Source organism: Polyodon spathula, chromosome 6 (assembly GCF_017654505.1).
Source record: "Polyodon spathula isolate WHYD16114869_AA chromosome 6, ASM1765450v1, whole genome shotgun sequence".
In the NCBI taxonomy this organism is placed as follows: Eukaryota; Metazoa; Chordata; class Actinopteri; order Acipenseriformes; family Polyodontidae; genus Polyodon; species Polyodon spathula.
Window position 1 is genome coordinate 58,230,732 of NC_054539.1, and position 25,611 is coordinate 58,256,342.

The following is a 25,611-nucleotide window of genomic DNA, read 5'->3' on the forward strand; positions in this document are numbered from 1 at the left end:
AAGTACGTAGGGGTATATTTAAAATCAAGATAAACAGCTGAAATGTCTGTGCTAATCAGTGTCTGAGCTCCCACCACGTATTAATAAGACCAATGTTTGAAAGCGCTAGAATCTCAATGGATTTCAGTGCTGAGGAATCAAATGATCATTTGATCAAGCTGCAAGGAACTGTGAATCTCCTTGAATGTAGCTCCAGAAGAAGTAAACCTTGGCAAGAGAATACAAAGCGAGGAGCAGAGAAATGCATCAGCCCATAAGCTGCGGTTTGTCATGATCAGTCCCATGGAATAAAATACTGCAGAACATCTGGAGAACTACGAACAGTTTGTTTTGTGTGTGTGAAAGCGAACAGATGATATTCAGCAGACAAACATTCCCTATTAGAATCCAGCATTGCAAAACATAGGTAATCATTTTTGTAATTAAACCTGAATGAATAAAAGGGAGATTTTCACTGATACAGCCAAAAAAAATAACATTATGAGCCTCCAGGAGTTTGCCTGTGTTCATCCCTGCTTTTTAGGGCTCATTTGTTATTTGGCTTTCACTGTCATGAAACATTGTACTAACTCTACCCCCACTTGAACACATCTCACGAAATACACTGGCAACACAGAATACAAAAGCATGAGTCCAGATTCCTCCACATATAGACATATACTAATGTGCAACAGTGCCAGTCTTGGCTCTTGCCAGTGCATAAATGCAATGAAGGACCTACATCAGATCAACTGTAGAAACTTTTTTTGTGACAAACCACAAACCAGGACTTCAAAAAATCACAAAAATTGGTACACACACACACACACACACAAACATAAATGCCAGAAGAAAAACTTATGTGAATACTGTATTTTAAAAGTATTGTGGTTAAGTGTCTTAAAATATTCACACAGCTTTCATTGTTTAAAAAAAAACAAAAACATATCATATTAAAAAAAAACAAAAAACAAAAAAAACATAAAAATTAGGAACATGACAGGGGTTCATATTCTGTCCATAATATTCTATGCTGCTCAGAATAAATTTAAAATCCATGATTCAGTCTTTATTTTTAGTGTTATTTGCCTCTTCTTTAGCAATCTTCTTTGTGACGCCGCTGAAGTACTTCTCCCGGAAGGAATTGTGACCTTGGTATGGACTTAACTTAGAATCTATAAGGTGTGCAAGCTCATCCTTCTCCTGCAGAAAAGACACAATTTGACAATAGTTTAGTATGAAACGGGGAGCCCCTACTTTAGTCTGCATGATCACAATAAACAGAAATTCAGAAACAATCATTTAAAATCAGAAAGGAAAAATACAAGGTGCTTGAGTGAGGCGGTACAGAAGGAGAACCATTACTTTTCTAAAGCAAACACCACTCTAAACTAACAAGATTTTTCTCCTTTTTTTTTTTTTTTTAGCTACCCCCCCCAAATATGTTCCATGTGTCAGTGGAAGCCAGACTCTATGAAATGTATCCAAAATATTAAAAGTAGTTGGTGCCTTTTTTTGCCTCGTTATAAATGTAGAAAATAAACATATCTGGTTATTTTGGCCTTGAGTAAAAGCAAATAAAAATTTCGCACAAGGGAATGTAATGATAGTTTTACAGCTGACACCAGGGTGTGCACTGTGAAACCGGATTTGGTTTTACGAGGGATTTTACTGGCTTTCCATGCATTGTCCTTTGCTAACAACAAGAACATTTAATACCAACTATCAGGCTAACCGGATAGTTGTTAAAAAACGTCACTCATACGGAGGTCATTTGTCTTAAAGTACCAGCAAATAATTTGTCACTTTCCACTGGTTCAGTGTCACTCTAACCAAAAATATAATATATAATCTAAATATAATCTAAAATACGTAATACATATTATTCAGTATAAAACCAAATGGTTTTGTACCCACACTTTAAAACCAAGTGGCTGTAAAGAAAAAGACAGTAATAATCTTCTCATATCTTTGCTGTCTATTTAGTTATATTTTGCATTAAAAATAACCAAAAATAGTTAATATATAACAGATGCTGAAACTAAACAGTAGTACATTTAAGATGTTTATTACCTCATAAAACAAATTAAAAACCACCAGGGACAAAATTATCTTTAAAAAAAGAGATAGATAGAGATGGATAGATAGTACATTTTTAAATAACCTTCATCAATTTTGTCATATAAAACTTTACATTTCACAATCATAATCAGTAATCCTATTAAAACATTATCTTTTTCATTAATTAAATTCTCTAATGAATAAATACAAAAAATAGAAAGACAACATAAGCCCTTCAAAAAAATACATCTACCATCCCATCCTCAGCTCCCCCTCTATTCCCCACACCTCCTGGAACACTTCAATCTGATCAGATGAGTTTATAATAGGCAAACTCCATCTTGAGTCTGGATGCCACGATCACCTGTAATAATTTCTGGTTTGGCTTGCCCCACTAAAAAGTTTGCCAGTTGCACTTATTCTTTGCCCTTTTGAAGTACCTCACCCCAAAAATAAAGAGTTTCACAAAAATCTACCTGAAGGCCCTTAAACATATCTACCAGAAACCCAAACAGTGGCTGCTGTCTGGGACAGTAAATCAAACAATTAAACAGTCTCTCTCTGCAAAAAGTAGGGGCAATTGTCTTCAACTCCTGGCTTAATAATCACCATAAAGGAGTTTGTTGGTACTCTGGTGTGTAGCACTCTACATTGTAAATCCCCAACTTTTTTCTTAAGTGGTGGCTTACACAGTGCCCTCCAAGCCAGAACTATAGCCTCCTCTACAGCCATCCTCCCCCCTCCAGTGTGTGTCTGACAATCCTCTAAGGGTTTTGTAGTGAGTGACTTTCACACAAAGCCTGTATAGGTCATTTTGTTCTTAAGAGCAGAAACAAAAACCCCAGAGTTCCAAAGCACAGGGAATGCCCTTGTTGATTACAGCTTTGGTCTACTGTTGGCCCAGCCTGCAGCTCAAAACAATGGAGGCTCTGTTCCTGGAGTAACAGTCCCAGAAAAAAGCTCAATCAGGACCCCCAAACCTGCTCCTGCTACCAAAGCTCGCAGCTGCATTAAAAAAAAGCAGATAAAGCGCACTGATCTGACCTCTAACTCAGGCCAAAGCGCCTGTACCCTTCCACTCTGTTTTCTAGATCTATTAAATGACCAATCTTTGTAACCCCCATGTTAACCAACAGAGACTAAAAAAAACAAACAAACAAACAAAAAAAACTCAGAGATGCCGAAACACCCTCCGGTTCCACTGCAGTTCCCCAATAAATCTGCCGGTCTGCTACCCTCCCAATCCCCTCCATCAAAAAAGCGTTGCTTTTAGCCCAATTGACACAAGCAGATGACACTTTCTTAAATACCCTGGCAGTAACTGAAAACCTTAACATCCTGACTATTTGTCACAATCACGGCTTTGTCATCTGCATAGTGCACCACTGACTTGAGACCAGCTTTAAAACCAAAGAAGTGGCTGCTATCAGACTGGGAATTAAAAACACCTTATCAAAGATCGATCTGTTGGGCACACAATATGACTGATTGGGGTGAACCATGAGGTCCATGAGAGTACGCATGCGGTTGGCCAATGCCTTAGACAAAATTTTATAAAATCGGAGCAAAAGGAAGCTTACAGGACACCAATTCTTCAAGTTACATACAGTATATCTCTTTTTTGGTGCCTGCAGCTCAAAGGCATCGTTTTGCTGTATACTTTCCTCGAAGACTTCAAAAAGGTTCCCCCCCCCTGCCCCATACGAGACCAGAGTGCCTTAAAGACCTCAACAGACGCTTTTCCATTTGAGTCCCTTTAGAGCCTCACTGAGATCTTGGAAAGTTAGACCTCCTTCGAGCCGCACCTTGTCCTCTTCAGGAACCTGGCCAGACCCTTGAGGAACTGCCAGGTCTCCTGGGACTCCTCTACAGCCTGTGCCGTGTACCAGTCTGAGAAGAAAGCCACAGCATGCCTCTGGATTGCCTCAGGCTCCCTCATCTCCTGTCCAGTCGGGGTTTTTAGACAATGGATTATCTTACGCTGAGCTGCCTTTTTCTCCAACCCCCCAAAAAACTGAGCTGAGGCATCCACCTGTAAAATATTTTGAAACCTGGAGTGCACCAGGGCCCCCTGTACCCATGCATCCAACAGATCAGTCAATCGTTTTTTTTGTTTGTTTGTTTTTTAGTTTTCAAGCTTTCAAACAGCTTGTTATCATAGCAATACTTCAGATCTCTGTGCAGTCCAGTGATGTCCTCCTCCAGCTCTGTCATGACTATGGCAGTTCTCTGTGTAGCGTGTTCCGAGTATTGTTGACAAAAGAACTTCAACTGCAATTTTGCCACCTCCCACCACTTCCTTAGTGAAGAAAAGGCATGTTTTTGCCCCCTCCATCTTTTTCAAAAAAAGGTAAAACAATTGTGCATCTTGTAACAGTATTGTGTTAAAATGTCAGTAAGATTTATACACTCTTGGTGAGGGAATAATAATTTCCAGATTGACCACACTATGATCTGAAAAACCAACTGGATAAATAGAACAATGTGTAACTAAGTTTAACTGGTGTTTAAAACTATAAAATCAATGTAATCTGGCCAATGCCTGACCAGGATATTCTTTTGGCTCCTCCAGCCCGAGGCTCACTGTCCTTGCTGTTTTCCCCTTCAGCTCCTATATCCTCAGCCATATTATCTGCCGGCTCAACTCCCTGACCGGGCGTCTGCAGTACCTTCAGCAGGATTGCTCTCCCCTAAGATCCCTTCCTCTGCAGTGCTGTTTTCCCCTTAACCTTGCTTACAGTTTTTTGCTTTATGCCCTTCACGATCACACTGAAAGTGTTTCATTAATTCAGAAGACACAAACACAACGTATTCACTCCCATCTACTCAAAACTTTAGTATGATGTTTATAGCTTCATTAATATCGTCCAGCAGCACACAAAGCTGTCTCCTGAATGAAACGATATGAATCAATTAAGGAGATTTACAGCCTAGAGGGATCATTGAGATTCTTCACATAATCTGTCCGTGTCTGCTCAACTCTCTAACAATGAGCTCATTGCTCAGAAACGGTGGAATATTTCAAATTGTTATTTTTTGAGCAGGGACTGCAAGCAGCAAAACAAAAACCAGAGCCCCATCTATCCTTAATCCCTCTTTAACTATCCTCTGCACCAAACCTTCATCATTCATAAACACACAATAGCTTTACTCATTTGTGAAGCTGACCTGATATTTGCACATATATTTTCAAAATTGGGACATGATCCCCTAGTGATCCCGCCCCTCTGGTTTTGGCCATAGCGGCCGTCAGCTTATAAAACACCCAACTCAATCTGATTTTTTAATACCTATAAACATAATAAATAAATAAATAAATACATAAAAGGAAGGAAAGAAAACAGGGGAGAACTCACTCTGAGCTCTGCACACAAGCCACAAGCACCCCTGACAGACAGCACCAACAGATAGAGAGATAGACAGATAGATATATATATTAGGGCTACAAGCTAATGTGTCAATTAGCCGGGTTAATTAGTTGATTTCTCAACTAGCGTCTCATATATATATATATTTTTTTTTTTTTTTTTTTTACAATTTAATCGCGCATTAAAAGTGCATTCTGGGTAGAGAGAAATCTGTGCTGCTACTTAGGGAAGTGCTGATTTGAAGGGTGCTCTCTCTCCCTTGAAGTGGTATAAAACTGTGTAAAAATCATAATTTTTGCCTTGTTTTGTACAAGGATTGCTGATATTGTGCTACGTATACAGATATGTATTTGAAACTAGAATGTTAAAATACATTGATTTAAATGATTGCCAAATATGTGTCTGCAAAGTTATTCGTGTCAATTGTAATCAGCTGTGATGAATGCTGTGGTAAAATCCAGCGTGGTGCACTTATCCTGACCAACATAATAAACTCTTGATTTTGTTATAACCCTTGCAGTGTTTTTTGTTTCCGAGTTTGTGCATTGCTAATAATTTTGCCAGAATGGTTAAACAGTACATGTAACTTGCCACGACCCGTGGCCCGGCTCCGGAGTCATCAGGTCCAGGAATCTAGACAAATTAATCCTATAGAACTTGTCTTTAACATTGTAACATTTACTATAATATAATAATAATAATAAATTATGTCTGATTATTAATTATTATAAAAATTCTAAATATTTTAAATATACGTCCTGTCCACAAATGACTATTGTAAATTCTAGGCTACGGGGTTCAGTTCCCTACAATGTAAGAAGTTTACATAGATGGGTTTTTTTTTTTTTTTTTGGTGTGTTTTTTTTTTTTTTTTTTACATACAAGCTATGCAATAAGAAACTAAAAAATTGTGTTCAATTGCAAAGTCACCAGTCGTTACTAGAATTTCTAGAGGGGCAAACTAACACTCGTACAACAAACATGAAAAAACAAATCGGCTTAAAAATAGAACGACGAGGCTAGGGACACTAACCTGAGCAAGACATGACGACCTCATGTAACCAACTGGTATTAACCTCAAACCATTTACATCCTCTTTGGTGACAGCTGTTTGCAAAGCAAACAGTACATGAAACCTAAAATGGTAAGTATAAGCCACAAGAGCCAGATCAAAGCTTTACATCAACTAACCCTTGACACTCCAAATCACTGCCACTCTGATTTAACATCTTAGCAAATGTCATACATTTAATCGGACACCAGACAAATTGTAAACAGGAAAGAAATCTCTTCAGGTAAAACTTTTTTTGAAAGCTAAATATTATCCTGTGCTGACATGCTGGGCCTAGGTGCAGCTGAAAGGCAATTCAGTGTATTTTGTTTTAAAGCTTAAACTTGCAACTTGAACTGTAGTACAGCCATCTATTTCAGCTGAAAAACAGTAGCTACAAAAACAAAAAAACACCTGCATTTGATCTTTTCACACTTTTATTAGGAATATATCAGGAGGATAACTGTGGACAGGGGGAAGCCCATGATATTAATAACACTATAGAATTGCAATTCATTTTGATTATTTTTAATCATTTTTACAATTCTGTTTTATTAGTTTCAACCAGTAACTTACACATTTACTACAAATCGAACAGCTTAATATGTGTTTATATTTACATTATAAAAATGAGTAAACAAAATAATCCCACAAACAAAATACAGTACATTATAATTAGGGCTTCTGTTTTTCGGTTTTTATTCTTTGTATTTTTCAGGACTATTTCTGAGTATTATGTAAATCATTTTTTTTGGGGGGGGGGCTTTCGTTTCTGATATACTGTATGGAATTAATTTTTTCGGTTACTTTCCAAAATGCTTGAACATTTGTTTTTTTTCTGTCAAAATATGTATAGTAACTCAACAGTACTTGCACACTTAAGTTGTACCTTCTTTCTTTTGCTGTCTTCCACAACGAAATCCCTATGGTCATGGGCACATTCTTCTAGGGTTTTTGTGTGTAGACATATTTTTACATTTCACCACACTTCTGTTTTAGAAAGCTGCCGATGGGAGGTGTGCGCTATGTTAACTAGAGGCTTTTTATTTAGGGTTGGGTCTGAGTAAGATCACACCCCCCTGCTTTGCCTTTGGTCCTGTGGACTGCCAAGCTTGCACAAGAACTAGCAAGTTAGGCAACAGATCATTTGAGCTGGGATAGCTCCACTGCCAAGCGCCAAGTTACTGCCAGCATAACACTACTCTGAATGGTAAAGCTCAGTGAGTGCACAGATGCACGAACCTGGTACAAATCCATTACTGATACAGAAAGCTTCTTCTCAACATACTTGTTCTTATTTTATCATCTGCTTCACCCCCTCCCCCCCCAGAAAGGAATCACTAAAGAACAGTGTCTGTCCAGAATCATTTAACACTTTACAGACTCATCAAATGAGTGCTGTCTGTCTGCACACAGAAGATCCACACCCTGTTACCAATGGCTTTCTTATATGTGTCTGTACTAATTATATACAGTACACAATTTTAATGCATTAACATTTTTGTGTTAATGTATACATATAAAATATATGCAGGTAAACATTTAAGATTGTGCAGTTGCATAAACACTTACCTCAAACGTCTTCAGTTTTTCCATTGTTATCAAGCGCCTGGCTGTATGACTGGAGAGTGTCTGCTCACAGTTGCTAATAAGTTTTAGGCACGGGTGCTTGGGAATGATTTCTTCACTGTATCTGTAAGGCAAAGAATACGCAAACTGTATTTTCAAGAACATACACCTAATTTTCCTTATTTTGGGGAGGTGGGAGGGTCATTTCATGTGGCCAAGCCAACTAATTTTATTGCTTTGTAAAACATTTCTGATAGAAATTTAGCATGTCCTTTCAAAACATTATTACTGTAAGGGCTGCAGAAGTGACTGCTGTTAAAACACAACATGGTTTACACTATAGTGTTATTGGAAATGGCTTCTTGAACCTCGAACTGAATAGGAAAAGGGGGAGAGTTTAATTAGGTGCTTTACAACTTTTACATAACGTGACAGCGAAGAGGACAGAAAAATAAAAAGGAAAATGAGTGACCTCTCCACGGGATGTGGAACAACCACTGGTTAAACAACCTGGTTGGAGTACTTGTACAGCAGGCCTTGAAAACAGAAAACACTCAATAGCACAGTAAAATAACTATAATGTGGCTTTTATTTGTAGGTAGGAGGTGCAGTCCACTAGTCTTGGTTACAATTCCTCTTAAGGTAGGGTTAAGGAAAGTCTTTAAAAATAATTAAGATAGATTTTTTTTTCCCATTTTCTCAATCATTTAACATGTCTAAAGTAAATTACTGACAATTCATTAAGATTTGGTCATTTTATATGCATTCTGCAACCAAAAAAAGGTCAAAATTCAGGGTAGTGCATTTTAACAATACATATTAGAATACGTGGTCTTCACCAGTATTTGTGGGCTGAACAATATGACTGTACATTGAATGTTGTTTTGTGGACTTTTGGAAAGACTTCATTTGTTTTTCCAAACACAAACAACTGTCAAAAAATAATAAACACGTCCACTTTTTTTAGTCTTGTATGGCATTCAGACAAAAAACACGGTGACCTTTCAATTTTCCTAATAGGCGAGCTGATATGTCAACTAGGAATTGTATTCAGGGCATCCCAACTCATTTTACACAGGCCTGCAGTAGCCACAACTTTAATACAACCATTAATGAGAACGGAAAAAGTAAGAGTCTACATTGAAATGACTTGAGCATTAATGGCCGACACAGCACCTGTAGATAATTCAGAAAAGTTCTTGAAAGACACAGTGGTTGTTCCGTAACAGCAGTTTATGTGCAAATGTTATTTTAGTTTTTGACTACAATTATATTTTAGCTGTCTGGCCATTCATATATGTGTGGTCTACTTTCTTTCCAGTAGTCAAACCAAAGAAACTTTGTCATCTGCATTAGTTTAGTACTCTGCTGCACAGTGAGAATACATGTACAAGTTTACCCTAACATGCCGTTTCACTGCTGTTTCCCGGAATTGCAACAAAATGATTGTATTTAAAAAGTGAGAAAATGGTAATATAAAATACATTAGCGGAAAAAAAAAAAAAAACATTTCATAGAAACCCTGTTTGCCACCTGTTTCTAGTTCATTGTGGGCTTCATTTTTGTTATAGTTTCCTGACATAACCGGTCAGACAATTTAGTGCATAGTAATAATAATCTTTATTTTAATAATAAATCTTAATTTTTATATAGCGCCTTTCATAGTGGACCACCATCACAAAGCGCTTTATAAGATACGAGACTAGGGTGTGTGATCTATGCATCAGCTGCAGTCACTTGTAACAACATCTCAGTCCAAAGACGGAGCACAAGGAGGTTAAGTGACTTACTCAGGGTCACACAATATAATAATAATAATAATAATATCTTTATATAGCACCTTTCATAGTGGACCACCATCACAAAGCACTTTACAGAGGTAGGCTGTGAACTGTGCATTACATGCAGTCACTTAGAATAGGACATTAGATGGAGCTCAAGGAGGTTAAGTGACTTGCTCAGGGTCAGTCAGTGGCTGAGCTGGGATACAGGTTACAAGCCCTGTCTTTAACCACTGGACCACACTGCCTTTTGAAGTCCACTTTAAAAAATTATACTAGGAGCATAGGTAATAAAACACTAAAAGTAGTGCCAAATTATTGCATATTTAAGTACATTAAAGTATAGTGGGCAGGTTAAAAGACTCAAAAGAAATGTAATATTGCAATTTTGTCACTGGATTGACTTCTCAATTAACTACAAAGCTACGACTGGTACCCATAATGTCAGTAAAATCTGGTTCTGATTATATATTTTAAAAAAAGCATAATGGTATCATGTGTTAATACAGGTAATGAATAATCTTTAAAATGGAGCAGAAACTGCCTGCCTATGTGAACGCTTATCTGGAATTTGGAGTACATTTCCATTAAAATTTACTGTCAATTTTGACAGGAAAATGGCCAAAAGCATCACTTTAATTTTGCTTCATAAAGTCAAATGAACCCTGCTGAATAATATTATGTTAACATATTGACTTACATACTACTTTGCAGTTTTCCACAATTTTAAAGGAAAAAAATAGAAAAATGTGGCATTTTGAAATCGAACATAAAATACTGTACTACTATTCTATTTTGTGATATCATTTTGTAGTTTGATTACATGATGTTAAAAGAAAAGATCAAAATTATGTTTATTGGGTTTAAAAAATATTATAATTATGTCTCAATCCTACAGTTCTAGGCCAGCTGTAGGCACATGCGAGTCAACAAAACCTCAGTTTCCAGACAGGCTTCATAGCTCTCCAAATCACCAGCAGAAATACATGTTTTGCTCTAATTTGCACTGACCCAAAGCTGGCATGCAGGGACTATTAGAATAACAGGAACATATCAGTAACAAGCTGCCCATTGCTAAACATTTATCAAAACATGAACATTAAAACTGTAAAGCTTTCTTACAAAACCCCCCCCAAAAAACAACAAAACAATTGTGGCACAGTGCGGGTATGATGACCTCCAGACAACACATTCATAATAGCTTTCAAGACCTCAAATGACTCTGAGTTAAAGCTTTATGAATAAGCCCTATAAATATATACCTAATAAAAAAAATTATCAAGTTAATGTAAAACTATTAGAAAGTAAGTCAACTAGACAAGCGTTTTGCCTTCTCCACTTTACAGGCATACCAGATGCTAAGACCTGTATATTTACCTATACTGTGATGTCACATGTCATTTTTCAGTACGCACTGTAGTAAAAACACCTGCTGAATCTCTCCATTATTTAAAGTTCTTATGGTAATACCTTGAAATAGATGCAGGGAATAGTCCACTGGCTTTGACCCTGTACGATCTAACTGAAGGAGGGCTCATTCACAATTCTGATTAGCAATGCATCTGGTATATGGGGTTTACTGAAAAACATCAAGTGGGGGCTTCCACAACATGGAGCCTAGAGGGCTACCCTGCATAGATCATTCTTACCTGGTGTTAAACAGTCAACAGCTGGGTAATATTACATTTCTATCATGGTGGGGGCCACAAGGGGAGGTCAGTGTCTGACATTAGTTCAACCTGGGAAGTGAGATCATGAGACAACACTGTGTAGATCAATCTAGATGCAGCCAGCTGACCTCCTCTCAATGCCTCGTCTAATGTGGATTTTACCAGGCTTGCACATTCTCTTTTTTTGTTATAATGATATTAATGATGATAAACCGATGGAAATGCAAGGCAATGTGAGCTGTTGTCGTCACACCTGAGCTTAATTAGGCATCCCAATTATTACTGCAGACCAGCTCAACTATACTCACTGTAAATGGTATTTACATCTCTGACTTGACATAGGGCCCATTACTGGAAGATGATGGTGCAATAAAAGTTGTAAGGGTGCTGATATTTTTGGAAACTGGTTTCTTAGTGGATACCAAGTTGGTATATAGTGGACAACCCCAACATACTTTACAGCAATCAAATTCATTTAAGAGTGCTGAGAACAGTCAATTGACCCTCCCCCATTACAGCATTACAGTACCATGAATTAGTATTTTCTGTTGAAAACCGGCACTGCCATCTCTGAACAGTGCTGATGATTGCGGGAATTACACTTTCTAATTTCTATCATAGAATGTATTAGGTACTGCAATGGCTAATAGTCTGCATTTTGCCATATGTATTAATAACCCGCAGCCCTAAACTGCAGAAAATACATTAACTGTAGTCAATGTGCTGTGTTGTGCCATCAAAAGAATATAATGTAAAAAGTTCAAAATTATGTTTAGCTACAGCAGACAAGTTCAGTTTATTAAATCACCCACATTTTATATGACCTTGAAATTAAGCATTCTTTAAAATCATCATTAATTGTCATTAGAACTTATTTATAAAGCTGCAGAAATGTGTCTTCAACTGTACTATATTCAGACCTTTTTATATAAATAAATAACTAGCCATTTCAGCTCATTTTGAAACTGCAATACACACTTACAAATAACAATTTGGTTTATTTTACTAGATTAGACGGAAATGAAACATCAGTGGCTGGAAAGAATAAATGGTGTCAAGCACTTCAAGATCAAAAGCCACTATAACATTTTACAGGCCTAAAAAGCCCCACATGCATTTAGAATAAAATCTGGTAAGAGGTGCAGCAAACCAAACATTATCTAAACTATTTTAATTAGATAACCAAATTGTCTTGCATCATCTTTGGTTAGTTTGCTTAATGCTGCATGTGTCCAATATAACTACTAAATGTTGAGACAAATAAGCCAAATGGTTTTGAATGGCTTTACAGCACATAATAAAAATCATACAAGCTCTGACGTGCATAATTAAAAAGCGCTGCACCATAATGCAAAATGCTTTAGCAAAAGCCACTGTTTACAAACAAACTGTTGCTATGCGCTAATCTGCAGATATACCACCAATCTAGTTTGCTAAATTGTTTGTTTTCATGGAGAAAGACTCCCTCTGGTGGCGTTAAAATGAAACCACAGTTTTCTGAGTTAATGAAAGATTAAAGTGTGCGTAGCAGGGTTCTGAGTAACGTAGCGTTACATGTCACTGAGTTACAACTGTTTAAATAACATACCTGTATTTTTCCTTTTCATTGATAACATCCTGAAAACTTTCTATACTAAGAACTTTAAAGTCTGTTTCAAAGATTTTTGAACTACCCATTAGTTTATGTAGCATGGGAGACAACCACACAAAAATGAATTCTTGAAAAATATGATTACAAAACGTACATAATAACACAGATGTCAACTTATATATTTTTAAATAACCTGACATGATTTAAATATGGGGCAGCATAAGAAAGTTTAAAAACAGAATATAAAACAGGACATTTTAACTTTAGTTTTTTAAGGGTTAATACTAGCAGAGGACCCCATATTTTTCAAAAGCAGTTCAGTCTACCCACAGCCTTTCCTCTACGCTGAGAAATGTGGGGATAAATATTCCTGATAATTCATGTTAACAATCCAGGCTACATTATCACAGTATTACTGAGAATGAAAACTTAAGGATTACTCAATGCAAGGTCACCAAGAGAGTATATTTTACAATATCTAAGCTCTGTAATTGTGTTCCTGGACAGGACCCAAAACGTCATAAATGAAAGACTCAGAATGATTCTCTTGTACAGGCTTGTACAGAAATTAACCGTATTTGGCATCAAATTCAGGATTTTATATCCCAAACATACAAATCATATTACATAATTCCTATTTACTGGCTTTTGAGAATAATTTTTCAAGGTCTTCCTTTCACTAAAATGAACAAAACGTTATATTAAAGCATTTCACCCTAAAACAACTAGTTCTTAAATACTGGAAAGGGGAAAAGAGAACACATTTTTCACAGCGGAAACACATTATGCTTCACATTTTACGTGTGTGGCTTTCCTAAAGCAACTGTAGGGATCTGATAGTGCAGCTACAATGTATTCTTGTTGTTTAGAATCACTTTGTATATCATTTTCTGTTATAGTCATTGCATCCTTGTTGCAGGGGGACAGGTAAATGCTTACAAGGTTAACTAAAGCATGATAATTTCCAGGGATAACATTACCTAGACATCAACATGAAATAAGTTATCTTGCATCACAACCATTTCTCAAGAAAGCAGTAAGTTAAAATACAGAATAGGGATTAAATTAGCTCCTGCTGTACAACAAACTGATGTGGCTATCGGCATAATGTAAACCCACATATCCTTACCACACAAAATACTTCCTAACATGACTCTGGACAGGAATAGCTTAAGGAACCATAGCTATAAAAAGGAAAACCATTTATCCGATCGCGGTACCACCAATAAAACATTCTATAAGAATGACTCATTCTAGACATAGGCAGGGTCCTGTTTTGTTCTATTTCAGGCTCCCCACTCAGCTATAGGGTGGCACAAAGAATTAAAGGAATTTGGACCCACCGTGACTTCTCTATCAGATTTCAAGCAAACTGCTTCAGTTCTTTACGTTGTCTTTCAGCGTGAGATGTTATCTTCTTTGCACAAGACACATCTCCTGTCTTCCAGCATTAAAGCACACACAGCTTTGCTGAAAATGAATACCCTAGCTTGGTGAAACCTACATTTCTGTCAGTCAAAAATTATTCAATCATAAATTGGCCTTACAACAACAAAATCTTTTCCTCCAGTTTTATGTCTTGTTTTCTTATTTGTAGGTGTTTATACTTGACAGACAGAGTAACTAGGAGCAGGAGAAATCAGACCAACCTACATTTCTAATTCTGGACGCCAAATTCTGAACATAAGTATAAACTTGACAAAATGCCTCGCAGAACTGCGAGGGAAAGCTTTCACTGGATGAGAACCATTACCCCATTTGCCCCAACAGGAGTTTCCCCCCTCACCATCTTGATAACACAGGACCAGTCAGACACTGAAGCAATGTCTTTTTAGAAGCACACAGTTCTGCAATGCTTTCAGATTCAGAATGGAGAATACTCTTAACCGGTCCAGGTCTGTATTCTAACCATGTTCTCCATCCAAGCCCGTGTATATTTCTGTTTTCAACCAGGGGTACTTCTAAGGGGCAAATGGGGGTACACAGGATGACTCCAAAATAAAAAAAAGAAAATCATTATTTTAAATGGATTTAACGGTAATATATAATTTCTAAACCACTGTTTACTACTACCACTAAACCACAAATTTCATTTGTTTAGCAGATCAAAGGTTAGTATAGTTTTAAAATTATCAACCACTTGTAGGCATGTGTTTTTTAGATTATTTACAATTTTGACGAATAGCAAGCAGATACATGTTTTTTCTAAATTATTCCCAAATACTGTCTTTTGATTCTGTGCATAATTACAAGTTTTAATAATTATTGTTTGGATTTCTGGTAGGCCTTCCATTGCAACTGTGGTACCATTCAGTAGAGCGGAAACAGGAAACAGTACTCAAGCTGACAACTTCAGACAGAAGGGGTACAGTTTTAAAAAAAGGTTGAAAACCAATGCTGTATGTCTTCAATTTGCAACAGTACTGTACATAGATGAGCTGTCTGTCTTGACTTTAGAACAAGCCTGGTGGGTTTTTGTCTGCTGTCGCTTTGCAAAATGAAGGCATATTGAGAAAATACAATATAAACTGGAATACTAGCATTACAGCAGGGCTGTGCATACTGTTCTCAGCACAGTGCGTTCTACTTGGTTCTACCGATCAGTATGTGCATGCCCTCTAGTGGTTAAAGCCGGAATTACACTACTACACATTGGCTCTAGCTGTAGACGTTATGCTTTTTTTAGATTTCATCCCCAATTTCTCAACCAAGAGGTTATTTTTGTAACATGGTTTATGCGCATAATAATAACAACAAAATTAATATTATTTCTCTTCTGCTGTACTGCTCAGTAAACTAGCACCACCTTAAAACTGTCTTCATTTCATAACAATCAATATGAAGGTGAAGGGTTCTTACTCAGGTCTGTACACTGGGAGCCAATAGACCAATCTTCCTCCCATGACAAGATGCTTTGCAGCAAAATTCAACAAGTCTGTGAAGATATCGCTGAGGTGATAGGCCATAGACACTGGAACATGATTTTCTCCACTGCTGCAAAATAAAGAAGGTGGATAACTGGTAAATATACAGGTGAAAAAAATAAACCAGCAAAAAACATGAACAGATTATGTGCTCTAATCTAACTCAGCAACACACTAATGAGCCCATTGCATGCTATGAACATTTTGAACACTGGTTACCCCCATAATCTTTGATGTACAGAGCTTTGTGATGATGTGGAATGAACGGGGCTCTGTGCTGCAAGTCTAATATTTCTTCTCATTTACATTGTTTCACCCCAGTAAAGGGTCCAAAGAGTACTCTGTAGTAACAGTACATTTTAGACGTTCAGCAATGCACCAGGTCAATGTTAAATTGTTTCTTGCTTGTTTTACTCTGTTAAATTGTTTTATTCTTCTGATAAAATATACCTTTGTACTAGTTTCAAAATAGGGTCCTCCATGTTTGCAGTAAAGTAAACCTGGGGGTTTTAATTGCATATGGCGACTGTGTGATGTCTGATGTTAGGAGTTTTTTATAGGGATAAATCTATGTGCTGGAAGAAAAAAATCTTGATTATAAAAAGCTGGTAATTGGATTTTGAATAAATACTCTTACTTGTCTCAATTTTAAAATCAGACCTCTGCAGTTTATGGAACATTATCCAGAAACTTGCTGTAGTAAAGCATGTGTTTAACATACCATTCCTCTGCAGGCTTAATGATTTCTTTCTGGGAGCCTGTCTTTCTTGTGGATTCTCGTATACCATAAGGAGCTGAACGGAATAAAAACAAATTATGTTTCTGAATACCTGTATTTCTGATTCCACATGTTTACTGATTTGATTTAATGAAACTAGCTTACGATCTGTGATGATTGCATCAAACAGCTCCCTGGGTCTCCATATTGTCTTTGAAGCATCAGACACCAGCACATCGATGTAGGATTTCTCTGCACCATACTGCCGGAGGTTGGCACGAATATTTTCATCAGGACCCCGCCACTTCTGGTCTTTCCTACTTGCCTTTCCTTAAAAACAGATTAGGTGTTGAAAAAAGGCTTTTAATTAGCATTTTAACCCCCTGTTGGAGCCTATGAGTGTTCTTAAGACATTTTACTATTTCGGGGGAAAGTGAGCACAAGCACTTTCGTTCCTGACCAGTCCAAGAATAATCGGTTGTTCAACTTGTATTCATGCATTTCTTCAAATCATACCTATTCCATGAATTGTGTTGTAATCAATGTCTGTACCACATACATAGCAGCCAAAATGTGAACAAGCAACAAGGAGACTACCTGGGGAGACAAACAAAAACAGTGAATCTTACAAAGTGCAGACCAATTAACAATACAACTAATTCCCATTAGAGAAATGGACCTTGATGTGTGGTTAACTCTGAATTAAGGTGTTCATTAAAGTTTGTTAAACAATTGATTTATCCATGAATCCCATAACCTGCATATGTCTAGCCACCAGCTTTCTGAATCTTGGCTGAATTAACATAAATGACTCATACAGTACACTTAAAGACACCGGACAAAGACATATAGTACACACACACCCTGGTTTTTCAAAAGAATGCTTCTGCACTGATTCAGTCTACAAACAAGTACATCTGGAGTGCACATTCTAAGCAGTGAGCAACAGCATTTCCAAACTCCGAAACCAAGACACTGGCCTGGAGTCTGTGACACAACCAAATGATTGGAAATAACAGCTTAGTCCTCTAGCGTACCATGTTTATAACAAATTAAACAGCTGTGCATGTTTTAATGATCTTTACAATGATGCCACCATTTAGTGAACTGAATATACCCCAATAGGCCTGATTTTTGTTCTGTTCGCAGCAGTGCAAAGTTTACCTCCAGTTTTGAGAACAGGATCTTATCTTAATGTTGTAAAACAGCAAGTAACAGCTGGGTTAAGGAACAAGCATGTGAATACAGAACAGAATACTATTACTTATTTACATCATGTACGTTTTTGGAATCTTTCATTTCTCACCAACACAGCACAAATTTGCTATTTTTAGCAGTTTGACATTGGTATTTCTACCACAAACTCAAACATGAACTAAAAAGGATGACACTGGCTAGATCGCACCAAAATAATGATTGAACTACAAAGTACAATAGAAATGTAAACGATTCATGGGACCAGCAGTACACAACACTGCAATTATTTTAAACTACATTCAAAATGGATATTAAAGGATATCTATTACAGGTACTTTGCTATTACTTGAATGCTGCTAGAGAATATGTATTCTGGGAAACACATTTCAAAAACAAACACAATTGCATTATTATTAAAGAATTCATTTGTTTCCAGAGGGACACTTTAAAGCTACACAACTCTTCAAACTGATCAGAGGAAATACGTCAAAGATGTAATGTCTTTCTGGGATTTATCAGAAATGTAAAGCAGAGGAAACCTTAACATACAGTAAACAAAAATTATGTATTTTAAGCCCATACAACACTTTACCGAACCATGTTCTTAGCTGGATGAAGAATGTATTTATTGAGTGATCACCTGTTCCTACAAAAGGATCAAACACCAAGTCGTTTGCTTTTACTTTGCAATGGTTTGCCATTATAAAGGACAGGCCAGCATCCATGCTAGTGTTTCCAATGAAATGTCTCTTCTTCACACTGTAGGACCTTATTAATTCCCTCTGACCATCTGCGAGCTAAAAAAAAAAAAAAAAAAAACAGACAGTGTATACTGCACAGTGTAAATGACTCAATGATAATATTCTACGTATATGGTTAAATCTACACCACCAATACTTATATATCCTGGCACACAAAGACTACTGGTGGCAGTATACTGTATTGCACTTGCATGGCTGTATCTTGCTGTTTGTATTGAAAAGATCTAGTGTTCAAAATACTGAATGAATGCACAACATCCATTACAATACCTACCCATCTCCCAAAGTAAATGTGAACCGGTTGTTCAGGAATGCTATTGGGATCAGAGCCATAGTCTTCTAGCAGACAAAAAACATTCTCGGGGTTCTTTAGGTTTACTTTTCCTTGGAACGGCAAAAACTCCAGAGCCTTGGGCAAGAAGCAAAGAAACAAAATAAAAATAACTTGTTTATAAAAGTATCTCATTAGCTATCAGCATATTAATGTGGAGTATTAATAACATGCTTGAATGCTTCAGATCCTACTTTGACAGATTATCTGTTTTGTGGAAAGGCACATGCTGTACAATAAGGAATACGTATCTTTAAAAAAGAAACTAAGTCAAACAGACAAAAGTGGAGAGAGGAAGATGGAAATTATAAATCAACAGGTTTCTTTTAGCAACTAAAAATAACAATAATGCTTTAGAAATATTCCAGTACAGACACATCTGACTTTCTGACGGACAGTCAACTAACAAAAAAGGTCATCTCCTCTCAGCCTACTAAAAATAAAAACAAAATAATGTAAGACATTAAAACTAAAGACTTTACTATATATATTAAGTCAATATATGTAATCAAATAATCAAGGAATAAAGTAATCAATCGTGTACACCTTCGTAGAAATGCTTGCAGTCAATACTTTGTGTTCCAACGCATTCCTCAGAAAAAGACTAAAAGATTGCTCTTCTTGCCTTTCAACAAAATATATTTCTGCAGTAAAGTGAAAGCTATTTGTGGAAATATCTTAGCAGTTGCTGCAGGCTCTGTAACGCAAATAGACATTGGATTGAAATATTAATTCTGGTACAGAAATAGTTAAAAAAAAAAAATAATAAAAACTTACATCTATTCTCTTTATTCTGTCTAGATGAGTAACTGTTTTGTTGAAGGTGTAAACATTGATCTTGTATGTCGAGTCTGGTTTAAGATAAGGAACCTAATGGGAAATATGATTAGTATAATCGGTCACTTTAGAAAACATTATATTTAAAAAAAAAATGTGTCTTCAGTTTGTTTCACATACCATATTTTCCATTGGGTAGCTGTTTAAGGATGCTTGCAAATCCTCTTGCGTTCTTCCCTGACCCCATAATTCAAACAGAGATCTGCATTGTCAAAGGGATGGGATTTTATTAGCATATCAACTGTAATGTACTGTATGATGATTTTTAAAATGTTATCATACTTTAAAACATGGTACTTTACATACAGAGAATGGCTACCTACTTTGCACACACTGTTCGTTTCATTATTCCTTGTGCTATTTCTTCAGAAGGAATATTCAGGACCCAGAATGGAGACTAAAAATAAATGTATTATTGTTATTATATGTTAATAATCACATGACATGCATATTTTACCAGCTTTGATCAAGTAAACATGTATTTGTATTACAAACTGCTTTACACAAATTACAGTACTGCTTCGGATTTCCTATGGCCAAAAATACATTTTAAACTTTATCAAACAAAAAGTCTTTTCGCATACAATAATCTGTTAAACAATCAGGTTAGAAATGCAAATAACCTTTTCATTAAAGTTCTCCTCAGGCGTAAATTGTCCCCCATTGAGAGCAAGTAATGATTTGATTTCCTGCAATTCAAAGAAAAGTACTACAGTCAAATACTGTTAATGCTTTAAGCCTGATTTAAAGAAATACACTTTTTTTATCATGTGTATAATGTACACAGACCAGATCTGGATACAACATCACACATAATCATGAAAACAATAACCCTTCCAAGGTTTGCACAGGTACATTACAGATGCACTGTATGTAAACATTACAATTCTGGTCATGGAATAAGGTAAGGATTGTGTTTAGTGTTGGGACTAGAAAAGTGTACTTTAACTCAAGTCAATTGTGTTCCAGCAAATACCTATGTATAACATTCTGATAAAAGAAAACAAAACACACAAAAAAAAAAACACAAAAAAAAAAAAAAAACTCAGATGTGTGATTTTAGAACCGCCTTGGTTTCACCCACACAAGGTGACAGGATGTTTAAAATAAATGGCCATGGCTTTGATTTTTGGTTTGAAATCCAACAGGTGTTGGGTACACCCTATTGCGTAACGTTTGCCCTTCAGGTCTTAAGTCCAGAAATATATTTAACTTTTTATATAAACAAAAAATATAGTAGAAAATTTGCTTTGAGAAAAGGCGTCAATCCAATTGGGTTATTCATAAGTACTCGATAATATATATATATATATATTATATAGTATTATATATAATAGTATATATATCTATATATATAATATATATATCCTTATGATATAAGACATTGTAACATCTGTCCCTACTGGAACTTAATACCACGGAAATAATTTTAAAAAATAAAATACAAAATAAAAATGACTATCGGCATTTGCTTTAGAACAACAACAAACATTACGTACTAGTCCAGAGCAGAGACAGTACAAGAGTCCTACACAGTAGCACACCAAGTCTGATGTAGATGTTATCGAGCTGTTTTTTTTTTTTTTTTGTTTGTTTGTTTGTTTGTTTTTCAGAATCCCTCTGCGAATGAATCATCATAAGAACAATTTAAATAAAAGTAGATATTACTCCGTACATACCGGCAACCTGAATTCAATATTTTCTTGAGCTAAATGCAATAAATATTTCCTACACGCTCGGCTACAAGGCAGCGCCATCTTTACTTCTCAAAAGAGAACATCAACCGACGAGAAACAACCACTGTGGTCATAACAGTTCCTAGTGAAAAACTCACAGCTACCAGTTAGCACAATTTTGGACTAAACACAGAAAAATCTAATCATTCAATCTTACAATATGTACAAAAAAACAAAAAAAAAAAGTTTTGTTTAATTTATAACTGTAAACATCGTATTAAAACTACCCTCCATCAGCGCAGTTTTAAACATAAGACATGAATCGCAGAGGCGGTTTCTCCCTAACCCCTAGTTTAAGGAGCTCTGAATGCGTATGACTGATTTGTACAGGAAAGGCAGTTGGGTGTAGCTTTGTTTACTGCTAGAGATGTGACTGGTTGCTTTGTATGTCAATCCCGCTAAGCACACTGCCACAGCAGGTCAGAAAGCACCGTCCATGTACAGTGCAAGAGCAGCAGTGTCCAGTTGTGCAGAATATATTGCACCCAGCCGAAACACTACATGTGTCAAGGTAAGCAAGTACAAGACAATTCAAGACAAATGCAATGGACATATTCGAAATATAGAATTTGACATAGTCGTGTTGTTTATGCATTATGTTTTTTTTTTTTTTTTTTTTTTTAGTTTAGTTTTTTTATTATTTTTTGGTCCTGCTGTTAAGAATGGGAATATATGTGTGCGTATTTCTTAAAAATAAATAGATTAGAGAGGTAGTGGGCACCTATTATGGGCAGCGTAGCACATAAGATGGCAACACATTTCAGAGCTTCGCAACCAACACTGTATGAGGGAAAAAAAAAGTCTTACAAACTCATAAAGCTGTTGTTTTTAAGGAAGAATATAATCAGAAGCAACAAGAGTCTTTACTAAGTGTCTGCGTAAGTTTTAAATGTTAAGGTATCAACCACCCTTCGAGTTGTATTATGATACCTTGTCAGAGCAAGAACTGGCATCACAACTTTAAACACTGTCACGTTCTGCCACTGATGGCTTAAATTCAATATTACAGATCGTATCATTTCACTTATATATGATTACACTTTGGAATGTTGGTTAACATGAAATCACTATGTAACTAATCCCATGCAGAAAGTCCTAACATGTAAAAAATGTCTATGTGGCACAGTGGGTAATTGCACCAATATTTCAAAAATGAATTTGTGAAATGAGTATTTATCAAAAAGACTTGCAGAGTTCAGAGACTGAACAGCTGCTTCATCCCCTAAGAGGGTGGTCCCTCGGTGTGGATCTTTCTGTACAGTTACTTCATGTTGAAAGAATAAATACATGATCAGAAAAATATAAAGAATACTTACCAGTTGTGTTGGTCCTTTTCTGTTTTTTCTGACACTTCTGTACAGTTCTCACACAGCAGCTTATTGATGCCCATTAACAGCTATACTGACGTAAACTGGACAGAGTACTCTTTGGGGCGGGGTATTTAGCTATGGGACGGTGACTGGAAGGCTATTTGAGGATTTCGGTATGTCAAGGGCTTTTCCTTGGTTGAATCTATTGTGTGACACACTGTTTGTTTGTTCATCCTGATTGGGGCTCATGATCAGCGTTTGAGTCAGGTTATTGTTCAGGCTGAGTCTGGATTCATTGCAGTCACAATCAACAGTGCTGCTATTTAACGTTTGCTTTGAAGGGCACTCTCTGAAGCCTCGCTATCTGCATCATTGCTGCTATCTAAATGACTCCCGTCTTTCTCACGTACATCTATTTGCAGTGGAAAGAAATTAAGAAACTGCAGTTAGGAACTGGTATAAAATAAAACCTGGACTGTTTATGACCACCTAGAACCAAAGTGGACAACCACTGGGTTAATGAAAATGTCTTAGAAAACGTTATTACTTGTGAAGAACAGCAATTCAGTAAACCCTAATTGTCATACCGGGAAACTATATTTGAAAATGTATTTTTTAAATCTGTTTTTACAGAATAACAGCCATGTCGTTGTTGGATCATTTGAATGAACGTCATTTATTAGTGAAATATACCACCAAGAATGAAATGAAGAAGGAGGCAAATGATGAAGAAAGCATTAGAAAGGAGGATCAGTGCAACTCTGTGGAAGGGTTAAAAGAGAACTGGCAGAAATGGGCTAACAATCACGCAGAGTATCAGAAACACAATCCCTTCAGTAACAATAGGACCATGACTGTGCAATTCCATAAAGGAGAGGAAGGCTACGGAAGACCCAGAGAGGGATCAAGAACACAGCAAAGTGGGCACAGAGCACAAGCTCACCTTGAGAAGGAGGTGGACGAACTGTGTATGATCATTAAAAGCATTGGAGAAGCAGGAGGGGATGGGCAAACCAGGGTGGCATTTGGGCCTTTGTTTGAGAGATATGTGGCCATTTCTAATAAACTTGTAGGGGTACTCCTGAGGGCCAGAAAGCATGGGCGGATTTCCTTTGAGGGGGAGATGCTGTGGCAGAGAAGAGATGATGATGTGATTATTACATTGCTGGAATGAAATACTTTTATTCAATAGCATTGTAGGTGGTAAAGCAATCAAAGTCATAGGCATCCAGATTTTTCATTATAACACGTTAATTAACATGGGAGTAGACAGATCCCAGTCTTAACTCACATAGAGCACACCTGAAAAAACACTGTCAATATGATTTAAGGGATAGGTGGGCAATCCTGGCCCTTCCAGTTCAGTTCTTTGTGCAAATCATATTCTTAGCTGTTTCATTGAATCAATTCAGCATCCGCCCAGGTCCTAAAGAGGTTAATTATCCCATTATACCTGCTTGGAGTACAATTACCCACCAGGACTGGAGTTGACCTCTTCTGTTTTATCGTCACTGTGGTTAGACAAGACAACGCTAGTCTGCATTGTTTATATTCAAGAACGTTTAATGATCATTGTTCTGTAGAAACATGTGCATCTCGCTAACAGAACTGTCAGCCCTCTACAGAGTCTGCCATCCCATTGTGATTGAAACAGACTTACAAAAGGTGCATCTTGTGTATAATTGAATGCACATTAGGGATGCAAATTAAGTTATGTGGAGTACAGCCCATTTATACAATAGTGTGTGCGTCATATTGCAGGTACACCCCTCTCCCAAACGTACCTGTTTTGGAGCAGCAAAGCTCCAAAGATGAATCCAAAAAAAGTTTTTTCTACGGTGCACAATATTTATAAACTAGTTTTAGTCCTTTTTTTTTTTTAAATCAGACATTTCACTTAGGTCCTGGCCAATGGGAGTGTTTTGAGAATCAAAAAACGTTTATTTTCTGATTATGCATCTGTAAAAAGATTTCATAGAAAAATAGTGGGGGGGAAATCAGAAGAAAACATCCTTTCCAACAACATTGCAGCATTTTATACAGCATTTGTAGTTTGTTTTTTTACACTGTATTCAATAAATTGCCAAATCAATAGTTTGTATTTTAATGTAGTGTTACATTATTTGCTAAGGTATTAGCCTCAGTTGCCATTAAAATTATGTATTTAATTTATTTTTTAATTTGTTGTAAACTTATGTGAAGCTATTTGATCAATCTAGAGTTTGTATGTGTGTTTTTTTAATTCACACATGTAAAATCAGCATAATAAAATCAGTTTTATAAATTACAGGCCAATGACTTTGTGAAGCTGTGTTGTAATTATTTTTATTACATATTACTATTTATTCTTTAGGAACCAGACTTAATTATGGCATTTGTCACAATTCATTGAAGCTCCAAAATTCAATAAAAATAAAAAGTAAACTTAAAAAATGCTTATGCCAAGGTTTGATTTTTTTTTTAATTTGTAAAATAATTTACTAGTATAGTCATTGTATAACCTGACAGTATTTTCTGAAGAAAATACATTTGCAATACATTTAGTTACATGCATTTACAATCTACAGTACAGCAAAAGGTAATTGGGTGCAGTAATTCAGGATCTCAAGCAGGTTTCAGTACAAGGAATCATATTTATAGTCATTTCTGTTTTGCTAGCCCACTGTAGTCCTCAGTTATAAAGCAGATTTTACAAATCTCATTTGTTGTATGTTATAGCTGGGTATA

The 25,611-nt window shown here is 36.4% G+C and overlaps 2 protein-coding genes across 5 annotated transcripts; one reads left to right on the forward strand and one right to left on the reverse strand.

The window, feature by feature from the left end:
• Positions 1-361: 361 nt before the first annotated feature.
• Positions 362-22,964, reverse strand: LOC121317395 (tRNA (guanine(10)-N2)-methyltransferase homolog). 4 transcript variants are annotated; one of them, XM_041253274.1, is made up of 13 exons: positions 21,518-21,824; positions 20,462-20,527; positions 20,162-20,235; positions 19,959-20,040; positions 19,779-19,871; positions 18,945-19,079; positions 18,550-18,706; positions 17,229-17,309; positions 16,878-17,042; positions 16,716-16,788; positions 15,930-16,064; positions 8,032-8,152; positions 471-1,182 (listed from the first exon to the last, which is right to left on the reverse strand). In XM_041253274.1, exons 1-13 carry the CDS (start codon positions 21,593-21,595, stop codon positions 1,042-1,044), a joined length of 1,401 nt encoding a protein of 466 aa, XP_041109208.1. In that variant the 5' UTR covers positions 21,596-21,824; the 3' UTR covers positions 471-1,041. The 4 variants fall into 4 exon arrangements, with proteins under 4 accessions (XP_041109209.1, XP_041109208.1, XP_041109210.1 ...); XM_041253276.1 differs by lacking the exon at positions 21,518-21,824 and adding an exon at positions 22,891-22,964 and having other exon boundaries at positions 814-1,182; XM_041253278.1 differs by lacking the exon at positions 21,518-21,824 and adding an exon at positions 21,338-21,440 and having other exon boundaries at positions 814-1,182.
• On the forward strand, positions 21,934-25,225 carry LOC121317397 (actin-binding Rho-activating protein-like). The gene is made up of 2 exons (XM_041253281.1): positions 21,934-22,085; positions 23,518-25,225. The coding sequence occupies exons 1-2, from the start codon at positions 21,961-21,963 to the stop codon at positions 24,056-24,058; spliced, it is 666 nt and encodes a 221-aa protein (XP_041109215.1). The 5' UTR covers positions 21,934-21,960; the 3' UTR covers positions 24,059-25,225.
• Positions 25,226-25,611: the final 386 nt, after the last annotated feature.

What these genes read in the sequence shown, in the direction of transcription:
- LOC121317397 (XM_041253281.1), top strand. Translation starts at nt 21,961, where the DNA reads ATGTCAATCCCGCTAAGCACACTGCCACAGCAGGTCAGAAAGCACCGT. An exon ending in GAAACACTACATGTGTCAAG is followed by an intron (nt 22,086 to 23,517) that starts GTAAGCAAGTAC and finishes CTGTTTTTACAG; the next exon opens with AATAACAGCCATGTCGTTGT.
- LOC121317395 (XM_041253274.1), bottom strand. Translation starts at nt 21,595, where the DNA reads ATGGCGCTGCCTTGTAGCCGAGCGTGTAGGAAATATTTATTGCATTTA. An exon ending in AGGAGAACTTTAATGAAAAG is followed by an intron (nt 20,236 to 20,461) that starts GTTATTTGCATT and finishes ATTTATTTTTAG; the next exon opens with TCTCCATTCTGGGTCCTGAA. An exon ending in GCTACCCAATGGAAAATATG is followed by an intron (nt 19,872 to 19,958) that starts GTATGTGAAACA and finishes ATTTCCCATTAG; the next exon opens with GTTCCTTATCTTAAACCAGA.